The sequence below is a fragment of the Strongylocentrotus purpuratus genome, unplaced genomic scaffold (genome assembly GCF_000002235.5).
Source record: "Strongylocentrotus purpuratus isolate Spur 01 unplaced genomic scaffold, Spur_5.0 spur5_scaffold_12, whole genome shotgun sequence".
In the NCBI taxonomy this organism is placed as follows: domain Eukaryota; kingdom Metazoa; phylum Echinodermata; class Echinoidea; order Camarodonta; family Strongylocentrotidae; genus Strongylocentrotus; species Strongylocentrotus purpuratus.
The window spans coordinates 7553632-7571042 of NW_022145597.1; the positions used below are offsets into that span (position 1 = coordinate 7553632).

General features: G+C 40.7%; 1 protein-coding gene across 1 annotated transcript in view; it reads right to left on the reverse strand.

Annotated features, from left to right (window-relative positions):
• Positions 1-7090: 7090 nt before the first annotated feature.
• LOC105446803 (DNA-directed RNA polymerase II subunit RPB1-like) overlaps positions 7091-17411 on the reverse strand; it is a 30934-nt gene continuing 20613 nt past the window's right edge. Inside the window, exons 21-27 of the mRNA XM_030981733.1 lie at positions 16912-17259; positions 16063-16167; positions 15013-15195; positions 14196-14399; positions 13145-13322; positions 10458-10580; positions 7091-10000 (exon numbers count right to left, since the gene is read on the reverse strand). Of these exons, the coding sequence (XP_030837593.1) occupies positions 8841-10000; positions 10458-10580; positions 13145-13322; positions 14196-14399; positions 15013-15195; positions 16063-16167; positions 16912-17259 (2301 nt within the window). The 3' untranslated portion in view covers positions 7091-8840. The remainder of the gene's footprint in view (positions 10001-10457; positions 10581-13144; positions 13323-14195; positions 14400-15012; positions 15196-16062; positions 16168-16911; positions 17260-17411) is intronic.

Here is a 17411-nt window from a genome sequence, read left to right on the forward strand (position 1 = left end):
TACATTTAGGTACCATTTTCATTTGAATCTCTCGCCAAATTGCTGGGTGAGGAATAAAATAGTGTTTGAACAAAGACAGCCAGACAGACAAAAACACCCACACAGACACACACACAAACACACACACACACACGCACGCGCACGCACACACGCACATGCACACACACACATGCACATTGGATTCATGTGCACTTCATGATGATGATGAAGATTGAGATGATGACAATGGTGATGATGATAATATTAGGGTGTCTGAACGATTTTGGGGATCGTTTTTCACCATTTTTATTGGATATTTGAATAAAAAATGTAATCAGAATAATACATTTCAAATCTCAAGACTCACCGATGTTTCTATCAAAAGATACAGCCCGTCAAAAACTCTGCAATATTCATAGCATTTGGGTCAGAATGGACAAAAAAGGGGTTCACGCCGAGTTATCATTTTTTGCTCAACAGCTGCATTCTAATGCATTAGGCTATATATGCAAAAAGTGGGGGAAGGGTATTTTCAAACTTAAATCGTACATGATCCCTGGGGGCTAGCGAAAAAATAAGCACATAGATATATTCCTTAGGACTGGGACTACTTATCAATCGGGCTGCATATCTCAAAAGTTAGAAATCTCCCGAGTTGCCATGGAAACGCATTTAAATCGCTGTTTTTACCAAGATATTTTTAGAATTCCGAGATGCAGCCCCTTTGGAAATATGGGAATTAATCTGCCCTTTCATATGACACCCGATTTATTGAGTATCACCTTCAGGATCACAACAGATAAAGGTTTGAATCTAAATTTATTTTTAAAAACTTGACCAATTTTGCAATGCACATAGACTCAATAGGGTTGTATGCAATGTCTATGGGAAGGATTTTAGCACACAAAACCTGGTGCGAGATCAGACACCCTAATAATATGATGGTGGTAGTGAACGTGTACTAAAGGGAAAGATTGTCAGCGAAATGCCACTTAAACATTTAGCGATCTTGATAAAAATCAATGCTTCGATCATCAGAAAAGGGGAAATTATGAAACAATTGTTACCGTGTGTGTTGTGTGTTTGTGTGTGACTGTCTTTGTTCAATGCACTGTTTTTTCCTCACCCAGTAGACTCTATTACTAGTAACTTGGAATTGGCTGGCGCAAGTGAGATCTGGCATTTTTGTAAAGATTGTCCGATACTCTGATGTTCAGTCATGCATGCAGAGATTCAAATGAAAATGGTACCTAAGGGTCTAAATGTACTGGGAGAATATCAAGACATATCATGAAACCCATGATTAAATATTCATAGATCTAAACTACTTCAAACAATACAACTTTTAAAAAGTGGGACATTTTTTCTGACTCACTGAGTCACTCTGTAGACACTTTACTACTTTACTACTAACCCTTAGGCCTAGATCTAGAGTAGATCTAGGCCTAGACAGGCGCGGATCCAGGATTTCTTAGGGGAGGGGGCCCAACTTTTTTTTTTTTTTTTGCTCCCGAAAATTTGAAAATCGCGCCGGCCGAAAAGTCGCTCAGTGGTGGTGGTGGGGGGGGGGGGGGGGGGGGGGGGGGGGGGGGGGGGGGGGGTAAGCGGACATTTTTTTTTTTTTTGGAGTCCCAAAAAAAAATCGCAACAGCTCAGCCAGCCGAAAAGTCGCTCATTGGGGGGGGGGGGGGGGGGGGGGGGGGGTAGTGAGCACAATTTTTTTTTGGTCGTCTAAAATTTTAAAATTTGCACCCCCCCCCCTTGAGCGCCAGGGGGGGGGGGGGCCCAACCTCCAAAAAAGGTAAAAATCGCGTGATTTTGCATGATTTTTTTCTCAAGGGGGGGGGGGGGCGGGCCCCCCGGCCCCCCCCCCTGGATCCGACACTGGGCCTAGACTAGACTCTATACTAGCTATTGACTCTAGACCACACATATGTTTCTCGACCTATATTATATTTAGGAGAGTTTAAGCAATGATACGAATGTATTGTCCAAAGGAAAATTAGGAGGAGGGGGGGGGGGGGGAGCACGATGCCACGGGGGGGGGGGGGCCAAAAAAGGAAAATATTTAACTAAAAGATAAATATAAAGAGAGGGGGGTGGCCCCCCCCCAAAAAAAGGGAATGTATTTAACTAAAAGATAAATATAAAGAGAGGGGGGTGGGGGCCCCCCCCCCCAAAAAAATAAAAAATATTGAACTTAAACTAAAAGATAAATTTAAAGAGAGGGGGAAAATATTAAAAAAGGAAAAATATTAAAAAAGGTAAAAACAATAAAAAAGTAAAAATATTAAAATAGTCTAGGGTCTAAAAGATAAATTGAATCATTTAAATGTATCCAATTTTAATAATTTGCTAGCTTTATTCATTAAACCTCAAAACACCCCCTAAATTATACTGCGGTGAAAGAAGCCCCACTACCGTGCTGTCCGTCTTGAAAATGCATAGGATGGGGCCTTGTTCACGAGTTTATAGTATAGTCGTGATGCCCCATGTCTGTGTTGTAGAACATGCAACGCCGTTGCGCGGGGCCTATATCACGAGTATATATAGCGAGTTAAATGTGAAACTCGTATAGTATACTCGTGATACAGGCCCCGCGGCTGTGTTGAAGTCAGGGGCGTCGCTAGACCATTTTCAGTGGGGGGGGGGGGGGGGGGTGAAGAGGCCAACGATTACCGACAAAAGTAGCCACCAATTACCGACAAAATCAAATTTCCAATATCTACAAAGTCAACCCTATAAACCTGGGGCGAAGGCTAAATTGTTTTTCCTATGGACTATCTATAGTACTTGCATAATATGCGCAAAATGGTCATTTTCCTCGACGACATTAATATACGAATTATTTCTTAAGTTTAGTCAGCATCATAGCTATATATTTTAATGCAGGCGCGGAGCTAGGATCTTATTTTAGGGAGGGGCGGTAGTGAGCAAGAGAATCACTTAAAAGCGCGCTCATAAGGGGGTGTGGGTAATGAGCCTCCCGCGCGAAGCGCGGAAGCTTAGACGTTTCCTTTAATTATTAGGAAAAGAAGACGATTAATTGTACCGTTTTCGACTGGTAATCCTAGGCTGAATGAAGTTTCCCCCCTCCCGCGCGAAGCGCGAAAGCTTTGACGTTCATTAAATTATTATAAAAAAAAAGAAGACGATTTGCTGTACCATTCTCGACTGTTTATCCTTTTCTGAATTCAGTATTCCCCCCGCGCAAAGCGCGGAAGCTTTGACGTTTCATTAAATTATGAGAAAAAGCAGACGGTTCGGTGTACTGTTCTCGACTCTTAATCCTAATCTGAATGAAGCTTCCCCCTCCTGCGCGAAGCGCGGAAGTTTTGACGTTTCATTAAATTATTAGAGAAAGAAGACGATTCATCGTACCGTTTTCGACTCTTAATAAGCCCTATTCATCTGAATTCAGTTTCCCCCTCCCGCGCGAAGCGCGAAAGCTTTGACGTTTCCTCATATCATTAGAGAAAGAACACGATTCGTTGTACCTTTTTCGACTTTAGATAAGCCCTATTAATTTTGTCTGAATTCAGTTTCCCCTCTCGCGCGAAGCGCGGAAGCTTTGACGTTTCCTTAAAATATAAGAGAAAGAACACGATTCGTTGTACAGTTTTTGACTTTTAATAAACCCTATAAATTTTGTCTGAATTCAGTTTCCCCCTCTCGCGCGAAGCGCGGAAGCTTTGACGTTTCCTTAAAATATAAGAGAAAGGAAGACGATTCCTCGTACCGTTTTCGAATCTTATTGAGCCCTATTCATCTGAATTCAGTTTCCCCCTCTCGCGCGAAGCGCGGAAGCTTTGACGTTTCCTTAAATTATTAGAGAAAGAAGACGATTCGTTGTAACGTTTTCGACTTTTAGTAAGCCCTATTTGTCTGAATTCAGTTTCCACTTTCGTGCGAAGCGCGGAAGCTTTGACGTTTCCTTTAATTATTAGAGAAAGAAGACGATTCGTTGTACCGTTCTCGATTCGTCTAAATGAAGTTTCCCTTTCCGCGCAAAGCGCGGAATATTTGGCGTTTCATCACAATATAAAGAAAGGAAAATGATTTGTCGTACCGTTGTTGACTCTTAAACCTTGTTTGAATTTAGTTTCCCCGAAAATTTTAAACCTCTGATTTCTTTAGCTGATATTATAGGAAAGTGAAACTTCGAGAAAATACAAGTATTGTAGTTGTAGTCACTCTCGAAGTCGTCACAGCGGATAAGAAGTCGCAGTTCGTAGGGGAAAAAAAACTTGTCGGCCGACCGACAATATACATCTCACCGACTTCAAACTTATGCATTGATGAGGATCGAGCAAGAATACCGACACAGCTGACCCGACACAGCAACATATTTATCCGTGTCTTTCTTGCTCCCTCGACGAGACGACTCCACCCAACAACCCCCTTTTCTCTTTTACTCCCACTCCTCCTCTCTCAGACTCTTACCTCCCCTCTCTCTCCTCTCTTTCACCCCCCGTTTCTTTTGTTTCCCTTTCACTCTTTTTCTCTTTTTTTTCCTTTTCTTTCTTTCTTTCTTTTCCTTTCTTTCCTCTCCCCCCTCTTTTTCTTTTTTCTCTTTCTTTCTTCTCTTTTCTTTCCTTTTCCTTTCTTTCCTTTCTTTCTTTTCTTTTCCTTTTCTTTTTTCTTTTCTTTCCCTTCCCCTCTCTTTTTTTCCCTCCCCCTTTTCTCTTTTTCCCGACGGCAGCGCAATTTTACCGACAATATCCTGACAGGTGGGGGGGGGGGGGGGTGTCGCACCCCCCACACCCCCCCCCCCCCCTTTGGCGACGCCCCTGGTTGAAGTGCGCGCGATTTAAACGTTTAAACGTGGTTTATTTCTCATTCCATAACGGTGGTTTACAAATAATGCTGAAATGACATAATTTTCCGAGATTTTTTTCGGGATCGGGAGCCTCCAGCCCTCTCCCCCCCCCCCCCCCCACTTTTTTGGAAAAGAATATTGAAGAGAAATAGAAAGAGAGCAAGAAAGAAAGAATAGTTAACTGCCAGTAACAGTGACGGGGCCCAACCAAGGGCCCTAAGACGGGCCCCTTGATACTCATCTGACTGTCATTTAGTGCCTAAAACCCTCGAGCCTCTGGGGGCTCCGCCCGCTGGACCTCACGCCAATCAGTGTCCTGCCAGTGTCACAAGTAAAGTATAAAAATATGTTCATCTGACCGTAATCAAATGCCTAAAACCCCTGAGATTCCGTGGTTGCGCACCCTCGACCCCACCAAAGGGCCCTAAGACGGGCCCCCTGAATGCTCATCTGACCGTAATTTATTGCCTTAAACCCCCCGAGTTTCTGGGGGCGGACAAGGTGTCAAAATATGTTCATCTGACCGCAGGCGCGTAACCAGGGAGGCGGTGGGGGTGGGCCCCCCCCACACAAAAAAAAAAAGAGAGGTGAAAAACAGGAAGAGGACGTAGGAAGAAAAAGGAGCAGACAAAAAACAATTTTGAAATTCAGACATGGATTAAGAGTCAAAAACGGTACAACGAATCGTCTTCTTTCTCTAATTTAATGAAATGTCAATGCTTCTGCGCTTCGCGCAGGAGGGGGGGGGGGGGGAGATTGAATTGAGACAAGGATTAAGAGACGACAACGGTACAGCCAATCATCTTCTTTCTTAAATAATGTTAATGAAACGTCAAAGCTTTCGGGCTTTGCGCTGAAGGGGTAAACTGAATTCAGACAAGAATTAAGAGTCGAGAATGGTACAATGAATTGTCTTCTTTCTCTAATGATTTAATGAAACGTAAAAGCTTCCGCGCTTTGCGCGGGAGGGGGAAACTGATTTAACTGAATTCAAACGAGGATAAAGAGTCAAGAACGGTACAACAAATCGTCTTCTTTCTCTAATGATTTAATGAAACGTAAATATTTGGCTCGCATAATTTCAAATTTGGCCCCCTCCCCCCAAGAAATCCTGGATCCGCGCCTTAAGTAAGCAACACAATATACAGATTACAACTAAATTTTTCATACCCTCACTGATTTTTCAAGTATGTGAAAATTTAAAGTATTACATTATTAAAGCTTACATCTTAAAGCTTATCTGCCATAGTTTACAGGAGGGATTAGAGCGCCCTGCAAGATCACTGGACAGGTGGTCATCTCATCAACTCGGTTCTCAGTTAACATAAGAAAAAGAGAATCATGGGGGACCAATGGTCACCGATTAGGCATTGTTTGTTATATAGAGGGCGCAAGTAGCTACAAGTAGTGCAGTGGGCCTTTAAAGGATTCAACAAAGGCCCAATTTATTCAGTTGTAAACTGTATATCTCTGCAACAATAATAAAACAATCATGCTCACGATTTAAAATTCAGTTTCGTTTATTCATTAGAATTAATACAAGAAAATAATGCAACTGAGTATAGCTTGCTGTTTCTGTACAATTCGTCATTACAACTTTTCTTTGTTCTTAGGAACATTCATTTATTAAGAAATAAAGTATGTACACAAAACATTTTCATCATTTTATTTCAATGCCTTATAAACCATTCTATTTTTGTTTAAATACTGGAAAAAATAGTTTTTAATATTCATTCAGTGTGTGCCGTTGTATCATGATGCTTATATACCAATATTCTACTCTGCAGAGAAGTGGCGAGTATATAACAGAAGGAAATTAGAAGATCATTTTGGTAGAAAATGTATACTGGCTGAGAAATGAGCATAGACAGATTAGGAAATCAAGGTTAGTAGCCCTGACACCATTTATATAGTCCCATATACATCTTTCTATGTACAGTGCTTGTTACTTTACCAAGACTGGGTCAAATTTATTATGTGATTTTGATGACTCCAGAACTTTGCAGGACACACTAATACTTACATGCTACATGATCAGTTTTTTCTGATCCATTCCACACCTTTTCTTTCACAATGTAATCAGATGACAAGAACTCACCTTTATGTTTAAGAAACAAAGGTAAGGAAATCTGCAAAATGTTTGTCAAATTACTCAAAATGAGCAGAACTTACATCTGAACATCTGATTCATACAAAGTGAATCGAAAGAAAAGAGGAAACAAAATGTAGAATAAGCAAATGCTGGTTCTTGAATAGTATGTACTGAAATATCTATCATAAACACAGTTTGAGTACTAGTAATTGGTTTAACAGAAGTCATTTATACAATAAAAACAAAGGAGGCGCGATAGCTCAGTTGGTAGAGCAGTGGCCTTGTAATCCGGTGACCCATGTTCAAAACCAAGGCGATGCGCTAGTGTTCTTTGGCAAGGCATTTACTCATGACCAGGTCTTTCGGAGAGGACCTAAAGCTGTCGGTCCTCTGGTTGCTTACAAACAAGCATTTATGCTTTCTTAGCAGTCAGGTAAAATAACCACCACTACACAAATGACAGTTGTGAAACTCAACATATCTGGTCAATCCAGTCATTTTTTGTAAATTATTCTTCTTTTTTTTATACTTGATCCAACCTTTTCAGGGCACAATCCATGAATTCAATCAATAGTTGCAAATGTATGCATACAGTTGTAACCACACAATCACAGCTGGAAATGTGGCTTGAAAACTAAAGGTTTACAGGGTTCATGAAATATATATACCCGATTCAAAACTTGACAAGAAAGTATCACTCCTTTTCTGAAAACATCATAAAAGTCTACATATATCATGAAGAAATGAGGAACTTTCATTTATGCGTCTTGAAAAGCACATGTATTTATAATTATGAAAACTGTTCCATTGCGATAAACTATCACATAGAGTAACACTGCTTGGAGAACAAGAGTATAATACTGTACAGTCTACATGAAGTTAATAAACATCAGCATAGCGTTGTTGTTTTTTAAAGCTTTTAAGATTTTTGTTGGTGTTCCTTATTTTCCTCCTAAGCTGTGTTTTAAGTCTACCCCCCTACCTCCCCACCCAGAAAAATCGAAAGTTATACTCCAAAAAATGTAAATACACAATGAAATGTACAAACAAGAGTTATGACATTTTCCTCTTTTAACTGTAAAAACAGGTTAAATTGTTGTGAACTGATTTTATACAATTTCAAATGTATGTAGTCCCATTGATACAAATACATGTATTGAATATAAGCTCCTCACATAAATGAACTTTCATTGAAAGTTAGTAAGTTACTCTTGGGCATAAACAACATGGATATATTTTTGTCATAAAGTACAAGTTGACAACACAGGCATTCTAGGTTTCTCTCAATATTTCATGCACATCATTTTATTTTACGTTAAAATCATGATTTTCATCAATCACACATGTATACAATATGCTTATCCTCAACTATACTTGCATATCAGATTTCCATCAAAATTAGTATATGACATTATGAATAAGGGGATAGCAATTACTGACCTTCCTAACGTTTCTCAGCATCGTAACAATAGCAAAAAGCACACACCTGATCAAATATAAAAACCTGTTTCTTCACAGTATAACCTCTTTATCAAGAGAAAATTCAAAAGAAGAAGCATTGAACAACAGCATTAAATACAGTAAAGTTGAGTTTGCTCTTATTCTCTTATGCCAACCAGGACAAAGAATCATAGTCAAACTCTTGGCACAAGGATATTCGTCAAAGATGCACGAACCTATTAAGCATTGTCCATTTTCAAGCATAGGGCGAGACATCCAAAGGCAACGTGTGTATCAGACACTGAACTGCTTCGTCACGCAGGAAAGCATGTAGGAGGTTCAGGGGCCTGTTTTATAAAACTTGTTATCTATACCAACTGCTAAATTTTTGTGACAAATTTGATCTCAGCCAATCAGATGCCATGATTTCAGTAGCTTATAACAATAGCTTTTAACTTGTTATTGATATCAAGTTTTATGAAACAGGACCCAGGAGTGTCATGACTAAGTCTAATCTTCATCATCATCACCCATGCCAGGGCTTGTAGGACTATAGGATGGAGAAGTGGGCGAGTAGCTGGGTGAAGTGGGGGAGTAGGTGGAGCCCTTGGGGCTGGTAGGGGAGTAGGTGGGGGAGCTGGGACTGTACTTGGGGCTGGTAGGCGAGTATGTGGGCGACGCCGGGCTGTATTTGGGCGATGTCGGTGAGTAGGTGGGGCTGGTGGGAGAGTATTTGGGGCTGGAGGGCGAGTACTTAGGACTCGTTGGAGAGTAGCTCGGGCTAGCAGGGGAATAGGTGGGGCTGCTTGGACTGAAGTTGGGCGATGTGGGGCTGTAGCTGGGAGAAGTGGGGCTGTAGGAAGGACTAGTAGGAGAGTACTTGGGACTGGATGGGGAGTAGCTCGGTGATCCAGGGCTGTAACTCGGTGACTGAGGCGAGTAGCTGGGAGAGGTTGGACTGTACGAGGGGCTCGTCGGAGAGTACTTGGGAGAACTAGGAGAGTAGCTGGGACTAGTTGGTGAATAGCTAGGGCTTGTTGGCGAATAGCTGGGTGATGTCGGGCTATAACTTGGGGATGTCGGAGAGTACGACGGGCTGGTTGGGGAATAGCTGGGCGAAGTCGGGCTGTAACTTGGCGACGTAGGCGAGTAAGATGGACTAGTTGGCGAATAGCTAGGACTTGTAGGGCTGTAGCTTGGACTAGTCGGAGAATAACTAGGAGAAGTTGGGCTATAACTTGGACTAGTTGGGGAGTAGCTTGGAGACGTTGGACTATAGCTTGGGCTAGTAGGACTATAGCTTGGACTAGTTGGACTATAGCTTGGTGACGTTGGGGAGTAACTCGGTGATGTCGGTGAGTAACTTGGACTGGTTGGTGAGTAGCTCGGACTAGCCGGTGAGTACCCAGGGCTGGTGGGGGAGTACGACGGAGACGTAGGGGAATACCCAGGACTCTGAGGTGTGGCTGGTGATGCCGGTAGGTAAGAAGGTGAGGCTGGAGAGTAGCTGGGTGACATAGGTCCAGCTGGGGATGGAATGTATGGACTGTTTGCTGGGGAGCCTGGAGATTGAGGTTGCGGTGACCAGGCTGGACTGTAAGCTGGACTGAAACCGGTACTCTCAGAGTTTGCGGGACTGAATCCGGGTCCTCCTGGAGTCATACCGCTCCCTAATGGACGAACAACAGAAAAAAAAACCCATTAAAATGTATAGTGATTTGCATGTCAATTCAATGACAGAGTAAAATTTTGAATGTATATTTTAATCGGTCTATCTCCACTCTTGCAATCTTCTAAGCAGCACAAGAAACACAGAACTTGTCGATTCTACGAGAGATTCTCATAAACTTGTTCACACTCTAGGAGCATTTAGTTTACAAGAATTACTCATTTTATAAAAACAAATTTTCAAAATACTTTAACAGTACACTTCGATTTCAAGAATGTAAGGTAACTGTTGAGGCTTCCTTAGTAAACTCTTCTGACATTTTGTGATTTTCACAATTATGATACTGATTTGTTAGCGATATAAAACTATAGATTGGGCAAAAAATATGAACTTCTAAACTTTTTATGCAATGTCCAACTATCTGACACCCATTAGGGCTAGTGTCCAATTGTACTTACCCATCATTGGAGACCAGCTTGCACCATGCATTGGGGTAGCTCCTTGGTTCCACGGTGTCATCTGAGGTGACATACTCTGTGATGGTGAGCCCATGGCACCAAACAACATCCCAGGCATACCAACTAAAAACAAAACAAAATATTAAACAGGGTTTAAAAGCTTGGTTTTAAGGGAATATCTAAGGCGACATACTCTGTGATATACAGTAGGCTTGTGGGTGCACCATGTGAGAGAGAGGGAGGATTAAAGAGTCCTGAAAAGGACTCTTGGTAATCTTTCTTGAGGGTGTGTGGTCCTGAAAAGGACTGTTGGTGTAGTCTTGAAAAATACTGTTGGTTATCTTTCTTAGCTTATAGTTCTAAGGAGAACTATAGCGCTTGGAGAGGATGGGTGGCGGGAGTGGCTTGACGTTTCCAACACGTTGACTATCCGTCGTCAGGAGTGGATACTCTGTCATGGCGAACCAATAGCACCAAACAACATACCAACTGATAAACATAATATATTCACATGGAACGAGATTTACAACATGCTAAAACTTGAGAAATATGTATCATAATATAGCCGTGTGAGACATTTTCGTATTCTATCGGTGGTCAATGTGTGGTTTTTACATGTAACAGGCTTGAATTTTGAAACTACAGATTTGAATATCAGCAACACGTTTGAATATCAGCAACACGTTTGAATTTCATTTTGACAAACTCAACCAAAATGATTTACGAAATGTTAGTCATAAAATGTGATTGGAAATGCTTCAAAATATGGCTCGCTTAGCATCAAAGCACATCTCAGAATGCAAGAGCTGGACCCAGACTGCAACGCACTACATGTTCATTGGATCATAATCCCCCCCATTCGTAAGATTACATATTTTAGTTTGTGTTTGTGGACTACCCTGATATTCTGTACATGAGTTCTGAGGAGCTTTTTGAGTCCAAACATCTGTACGGTTGAGAAGGCTATAATGCTCAGTGCATTATGCCCACCCTGCACCGATGCAGTCTGTCCGAGGTTAATAGAAGACTGTGAGCACACAGCCATCTGGGCCCTGTCTTCCAAATCAATCGCAAGTCCTGAAATCAATCGCAAGTTTGCAGTCTCCTATCTCTTATGTACAATAATGTACAAATAAGTTTTGATTGATAGCAATTCTTTGTAGGACAGGGCCCTGGGTTTTTTAATATTTATTTGTTCACACATGCCTTTAAATACATGGTTAGAAAAATGAACTTGTGACCATTGCTCTGCGGTCAAATCTTTACACATATTGAATTCCTAATTTCAATCCTGAAACCTACACTATATCTGCCTCTAACCCCAACTCTAAACCTAAAACCCCATTTCAATTCAAACCTTATTTCTAAACGTAACCTTCATGCCTATTGTAACCCTAACCCTACACTTTTGACACGATAACGCCTAGATCAACTGTTGCTGGAGTAAACGTCAGATCAATGCTTTAAACAAAAGAAAAGTTGCATCAGATGCAAGTTATTTTTCAGCTCCCATCTGTTTGATTGTCCACTCACTCTCAGAGGTTTTGATTAGTTGTTAGTTTTCAACAAAAAACAAAGAAACTCAATAATTACTTATTAGGGAGCTTACCTAAACTATGCTTGCACTTGACACTACTTGTCAGGTTTGACTATCTCTAAATCTATGGCATTGGCTTGCATTGAGGCGAAGGTGAGGGTGATCCCTTAGCACTAAACAGCATACAAACTTAAAGCAGTTCAGAATTGTCTGAATTACTAAATTAATCAGTATCCCCTCCTCAAATTGGCAAGAATTAATCTCATTATCAACTCCTTCCTAGTTTTTTTTTAAAAAGTGTTGAAGACAAATGAGGATTACATTTCAGGGTAACCCTGTTATAACAAACACTTTTACAATTTACTGTTGTTATGATAAGGTAAATTTGCTGGTCCCACTCCTTTGTATTTTCATAATTTTATTCAAATTTTTGATATGAACGATTTCAATATAACAAGGAAATTTATTGGTCTAAAAGAATTTGTAATTGACAAGGTTCTACTGTATTAAAGTAGTCACCCGAAGAATCAAAAGTATTTTTAATTGATGCAAAATTCATATCATTGCGAAGGGGAAGCCTTACTGATCAAATACAACAACTTCCCTCTTCAAAATATGTTTGGGGTCCCGCAGTAGTCATCTCTCAAAAATGTTAATTTTGAGATCTAGATTTTTGCTTTTTACGCCTTTCCATGATATCTTTATGATAGTCCTGCAAATTATTCGTGATTTTCGAGAGAAAATTTGTCCATCCATAGAGAAGATCTTTCCATTCATATATAATCTTGCCATCATGTTGTTTATGCATGCCATACACTCCATTGATACTATGTTGCAGTCCTCTTCTTTTCTCTTTCTCCAAGCTCTCTATCCTCCTCTCCTCTTTGCCTATCCCTTTCTTCCTTTCTCCCATTTATAATGTATAATTGTATTTATGTATTCAGGCCTACCCACTACAAGCTATGCTTTTCGGGTTTTGCGCCTTCTTCCTTGTAATACAAGTTCTTTAATTATATTTATGTTCCTACTTATAAATTGTATTGTTTGGAAGTAAATAAATGTTCATTTGAATTGAATTGAATTGAATTTGTCCATTTATCAATGCCAGCATTCATAGACTAATTTCAACCAGAGAATGACTGATTCTTACCTAGCCCTGCTCCCATGCCCATGGGGATCTCCATGCCGTGTTTGCACTTCTCTGCATCGAGCAGCAGATCAAAGGAACCCGTGCCAAGGCCAGCTAGCTTGCCAAGCATGATGTTCTCACTCACACCCTTCAAGTGATCCGTCTCTCCGTGAGCACCGGCGTCATTCAAAATGTCAACCTGTGCGTGTCCAGTAAAAAAAGTGGCAATAAAAATGTGCATCACTGATTTTCATGACACCAGGGGGGTGTTTCATAAGGCTGTGCATAAAGTTACACATGACTTTACAAATGACTTGAATATGCAGAGCTAAATGGGATTCTCAAATCTTTTTAATTGCATAAGCTAAGGTTGAAATAGATGTAGATTAACCTTATCATTAGTAACAAAACACTTTAAAGCAATGTGTATTTTTTAGCTACAATTTAATTGAAATCATTGGAAATACAGTCACACTTTGTTAAAATGTAGGGGATAACTTTGGGCATCCCATTTGACAATGACTAAGATTGACTTTGAGTTGGACTTAACTATGGCAGGCCATTCATGCCACTGTTCGCTCTCACCATTTACTGGCATTGATATTCTCAAAGGACACACAAATCATTGTAACAAATCTACAGAATTTACATTTGTTGATGATTCATTAATGAAGTAAAAAATATTATCTAAAGATCATTATTGAGAGACAGACCAATGGTGGGAGCAAACAGTGGCATGAACAGCCTGCCATAGTTAAGTCCAACTTAAAGTCGATCTTAGACTTTGTGAAACACCCCCAGATCATTCACAAGTATTGAAAATTAAAGTGCCCAAAAGCAGTGTCACTATATTTCATAGTCCCTCTGGCTATACATTTCAGAAAACACAAGAACGGCTAGAGGGTGTTTCACAAAGCCTTTTTTCAATGACAAATGACAAAAATCAGTGACAACTCTGCTGATAACCAATCAGAAGCAAGGATTTCAGTAGCTTACAACAAAAAATGTGGTTTATCACTGATGACAAGCTTTGTGAACCCCCCCCCCCCCCCCGTCTCCTTGATGGACTTACCGTCTCTTCAAAGGAACACCTCATGAGGGCACCGACATCCTGCCTGTTGATTCCATGACGGGTGATGGCCATGAGATGACCCCTGGCAGTCATCACATCACACAGCAAGGCCAAGTGACGATAGTTCACATAGGAACCATCAAAGGAGATCACATGGTTCATCTCAGTCTCTACAGACTTACGCACAGCTTCAATACCCAATACCTGATGGAAACAGAGAATAAGAACATAAAATAAGAATAACGATAGTGATATAGCCCCTGGTTTTCATAACAACACAAAGCAGAGCCAAGTGATGATAGCTTCAATACCCAATACCTGATGGAAAGAAAGAGTAACAATTGATCTTTCGTTTTAAAACTGCTGTTCCATATACACTAGGTACACTGGGTATCTTTGCCTCAAGATTCTAAACAAAATCCTGGACTTACCTCATGCTGCAACCATAATTATAAAACTTTAGGTCAGAAATGAATCCCATGACTTTTACAAGCCAATCGTATGTTCGATTACCAAGATATCAATGATTAGAATTAGAAATTTCAAAAACGTTTTCCCAACATTTTTAATAACACTACAGTCTATTGGGGTTTATTGGGGGAAAGGAGTATGGTAAAACCAGTCACTCAGAGATTTTGACTTTTTTTTGAGGCACTTCATTTTGAAGCGCAATGTTTTTTAGGGCTTCAATATTACACCATATCACAGACACTGATAACACAGGGCCATGCATCTCAGATCTAACATTGTTAAATGATGCCTTTAACAATCTCAACGTCTTCACAACAAAGGAATGAGTTGAAATGGGACAACGTACCTGGAAGATTTCACAGATGTCGTTGGAGAACGTCCTGACAGGGTCTACTTCAGGGTCGCTGAGGACCTTCATCATAGCCGTACCGTCCGTCTCCAGGATCCACTCTGCGATGTGCTTGAACTCTCCTTCCTCTGTGATGATGATACGTTTCTTGTTGGCCACCTGAGGCAGATGCATGTATACCTGGTGTGGAAAGGAGAAAAACATGATTATTCTTAGTGTAAGAATTATTATTGTGTCCACAGGACCTCTTTAAACAATTTTCTACTGTAAAAGTGAGATTTTGTCCCAGTGAATTATGGAATTTTTAATTCTGGACCAGAGCTATTTCGGAGGTACCTGAGGCAGATGCATGTATACCTGGTGTGGAAAGAAAAACAAGCAGGATTTCAATAGCTTGTAGGGATACCAGTAGGTTGTTAATCAATTAGCCCAAGGATAATCCTACACATGTAGAAGTCCCCCATGTTCTGTGCAATGTAAAGCTTGAACAATTCTTAAAGAAGAGAGTTTACAGGGCCAAAACTTGGGCAGTAAAAAGCCTACAAACTAGCATTTCTGGGGAGTGTTTCACAAAGACTAAGATCGACTTTAAGTTGGACTTACATTTGGCAGGCTGTTCATGCCCCCCTGGGCTCTATGACACCTTTGCATCTTATGCGAAAGTTTTCAAGTTAACAAAGCATGACATGAAACTCTGAGATTTATGTATGATACATCGACCAGAGAAGTTAAACATATCAGTTGGTACCAGTCCAGGAATGCCTTTTACATTGCAGTGAAAATACATGGAGACCACAAATGTTGATGGAACTCTGTTTTCTCCCTGACTCCCATACAAAAGCCCTTGCTTAAAGATCATTGGGAAGGGTGGGGATGGGGGGGGGGGAGCAGTAATACATCATAGCATGGCTTTTCATTCCTCTCAATACTTGTTTTCTCAAAAGAAATATTTGAAACATCTACATATGACAGTTTCTGGAACTCTCTATGAATTGCAAGTATAGTTTTAGTCAAGATTTGGGTTAGGATGATTTACGATATATTTACCTTTGCGATCTGTTCAATGCCTTGGAGTGTCATGTCCGTCAGCATGTTAGATTCAATGCACCTCAAGAACACGTCATCCTCCATCTTATCTACCTGCTCCTCTTCCTACGTACAAAGAAAAGAAACAAGTTGTGTCACGTTCAGACAATGGGTAAATTGATAATAAAGTGAATAACAAAAGTGAATATGCATAAAAGTTGGATGAAAAACTAAGTTTACGATTCTGAGCTTGGATTTATGTTTTCCTTTTAAATTTTTTAATAATAATAATAATAATATGGATATTTATACAGCGCCGGTATCCGTCAGGCTCTGACGCTCATGGTGCTGTACATATTACAATCACAAACATATCACTTTCTCAACTTAAGTACAGATATGCTAAAACAACACAAAGTATTACGCCACAATTATAATTGTCATAATTAAATAGCACTGTTTAGAAAGAGATGTGTTTTTAGAGCAACTTTGAAGTCATGGAGGGCTGTTGAGCTACAAATACTAAGTGGTAGCTTATTCCAAAGGGACGGACCAGAATGACAAAAGGCTCTATCCCCCCAGGAACTGCGCGTCTTAGGGACAACTCATAAGGAGGATTGAGACGAACGAAGATGTCCAATTAACTTCATGTTGTAGGAAGGAGCAGAGTCATGCAAGGAACGGAAAACTAGCAACAAATAAAAAATGATTTGTATGACAACTAATATATACCACTCAAAATCCTGACTATTGGATATAGTTAGCAAAGCAGTCTTATTAACCCCAACTCGGGCCAAGCTGAGGTTTCATATTTCCCTATAATGCTTTCTGCTTGCATTTTGCATGCTTTAGCCCCTCCCCCATGCTTACATCTTGGAACTTGTTCTCATCGCTATTCATGATACGTATCCTCAGCACGAGCTTCTCCGCGTTGTCGTCGTTGAAGATGCAGTTGAGATCATCCCCGAACCCTGCGTTGATCTTCTCGGCGATCTGCTCCATGCTGAGCTTGCGATCGGTCATCCTCTTCCGGTCCAGCTCGACCCTGAGGAGCCAGGGCGAGATGCGGGTGGGGTCAAAGTCCGGCATCATGTAGTAGAGGTTGACCCAGTCCTGGTCCTCGGCGATAACCGTGCCCTGAGGTTCGGGGTCATAGTAGATGGCCGTGTTGGCGGTCACTTTGCGGAGGGTGGTGTGCTCCAGGCGACATAGGATGTCCTTTAGTAACAAGAATGTAGCAAATGTTATGTGAAGGATAGGCGACATAGTGTCCTTTAATAATAACAAAAATGTAGCAAATGTTATGTGAAGGATGTGATGCATATGAGATGATGTCGATGAGAAACATCAGTGTGGTTTACGACACTTGA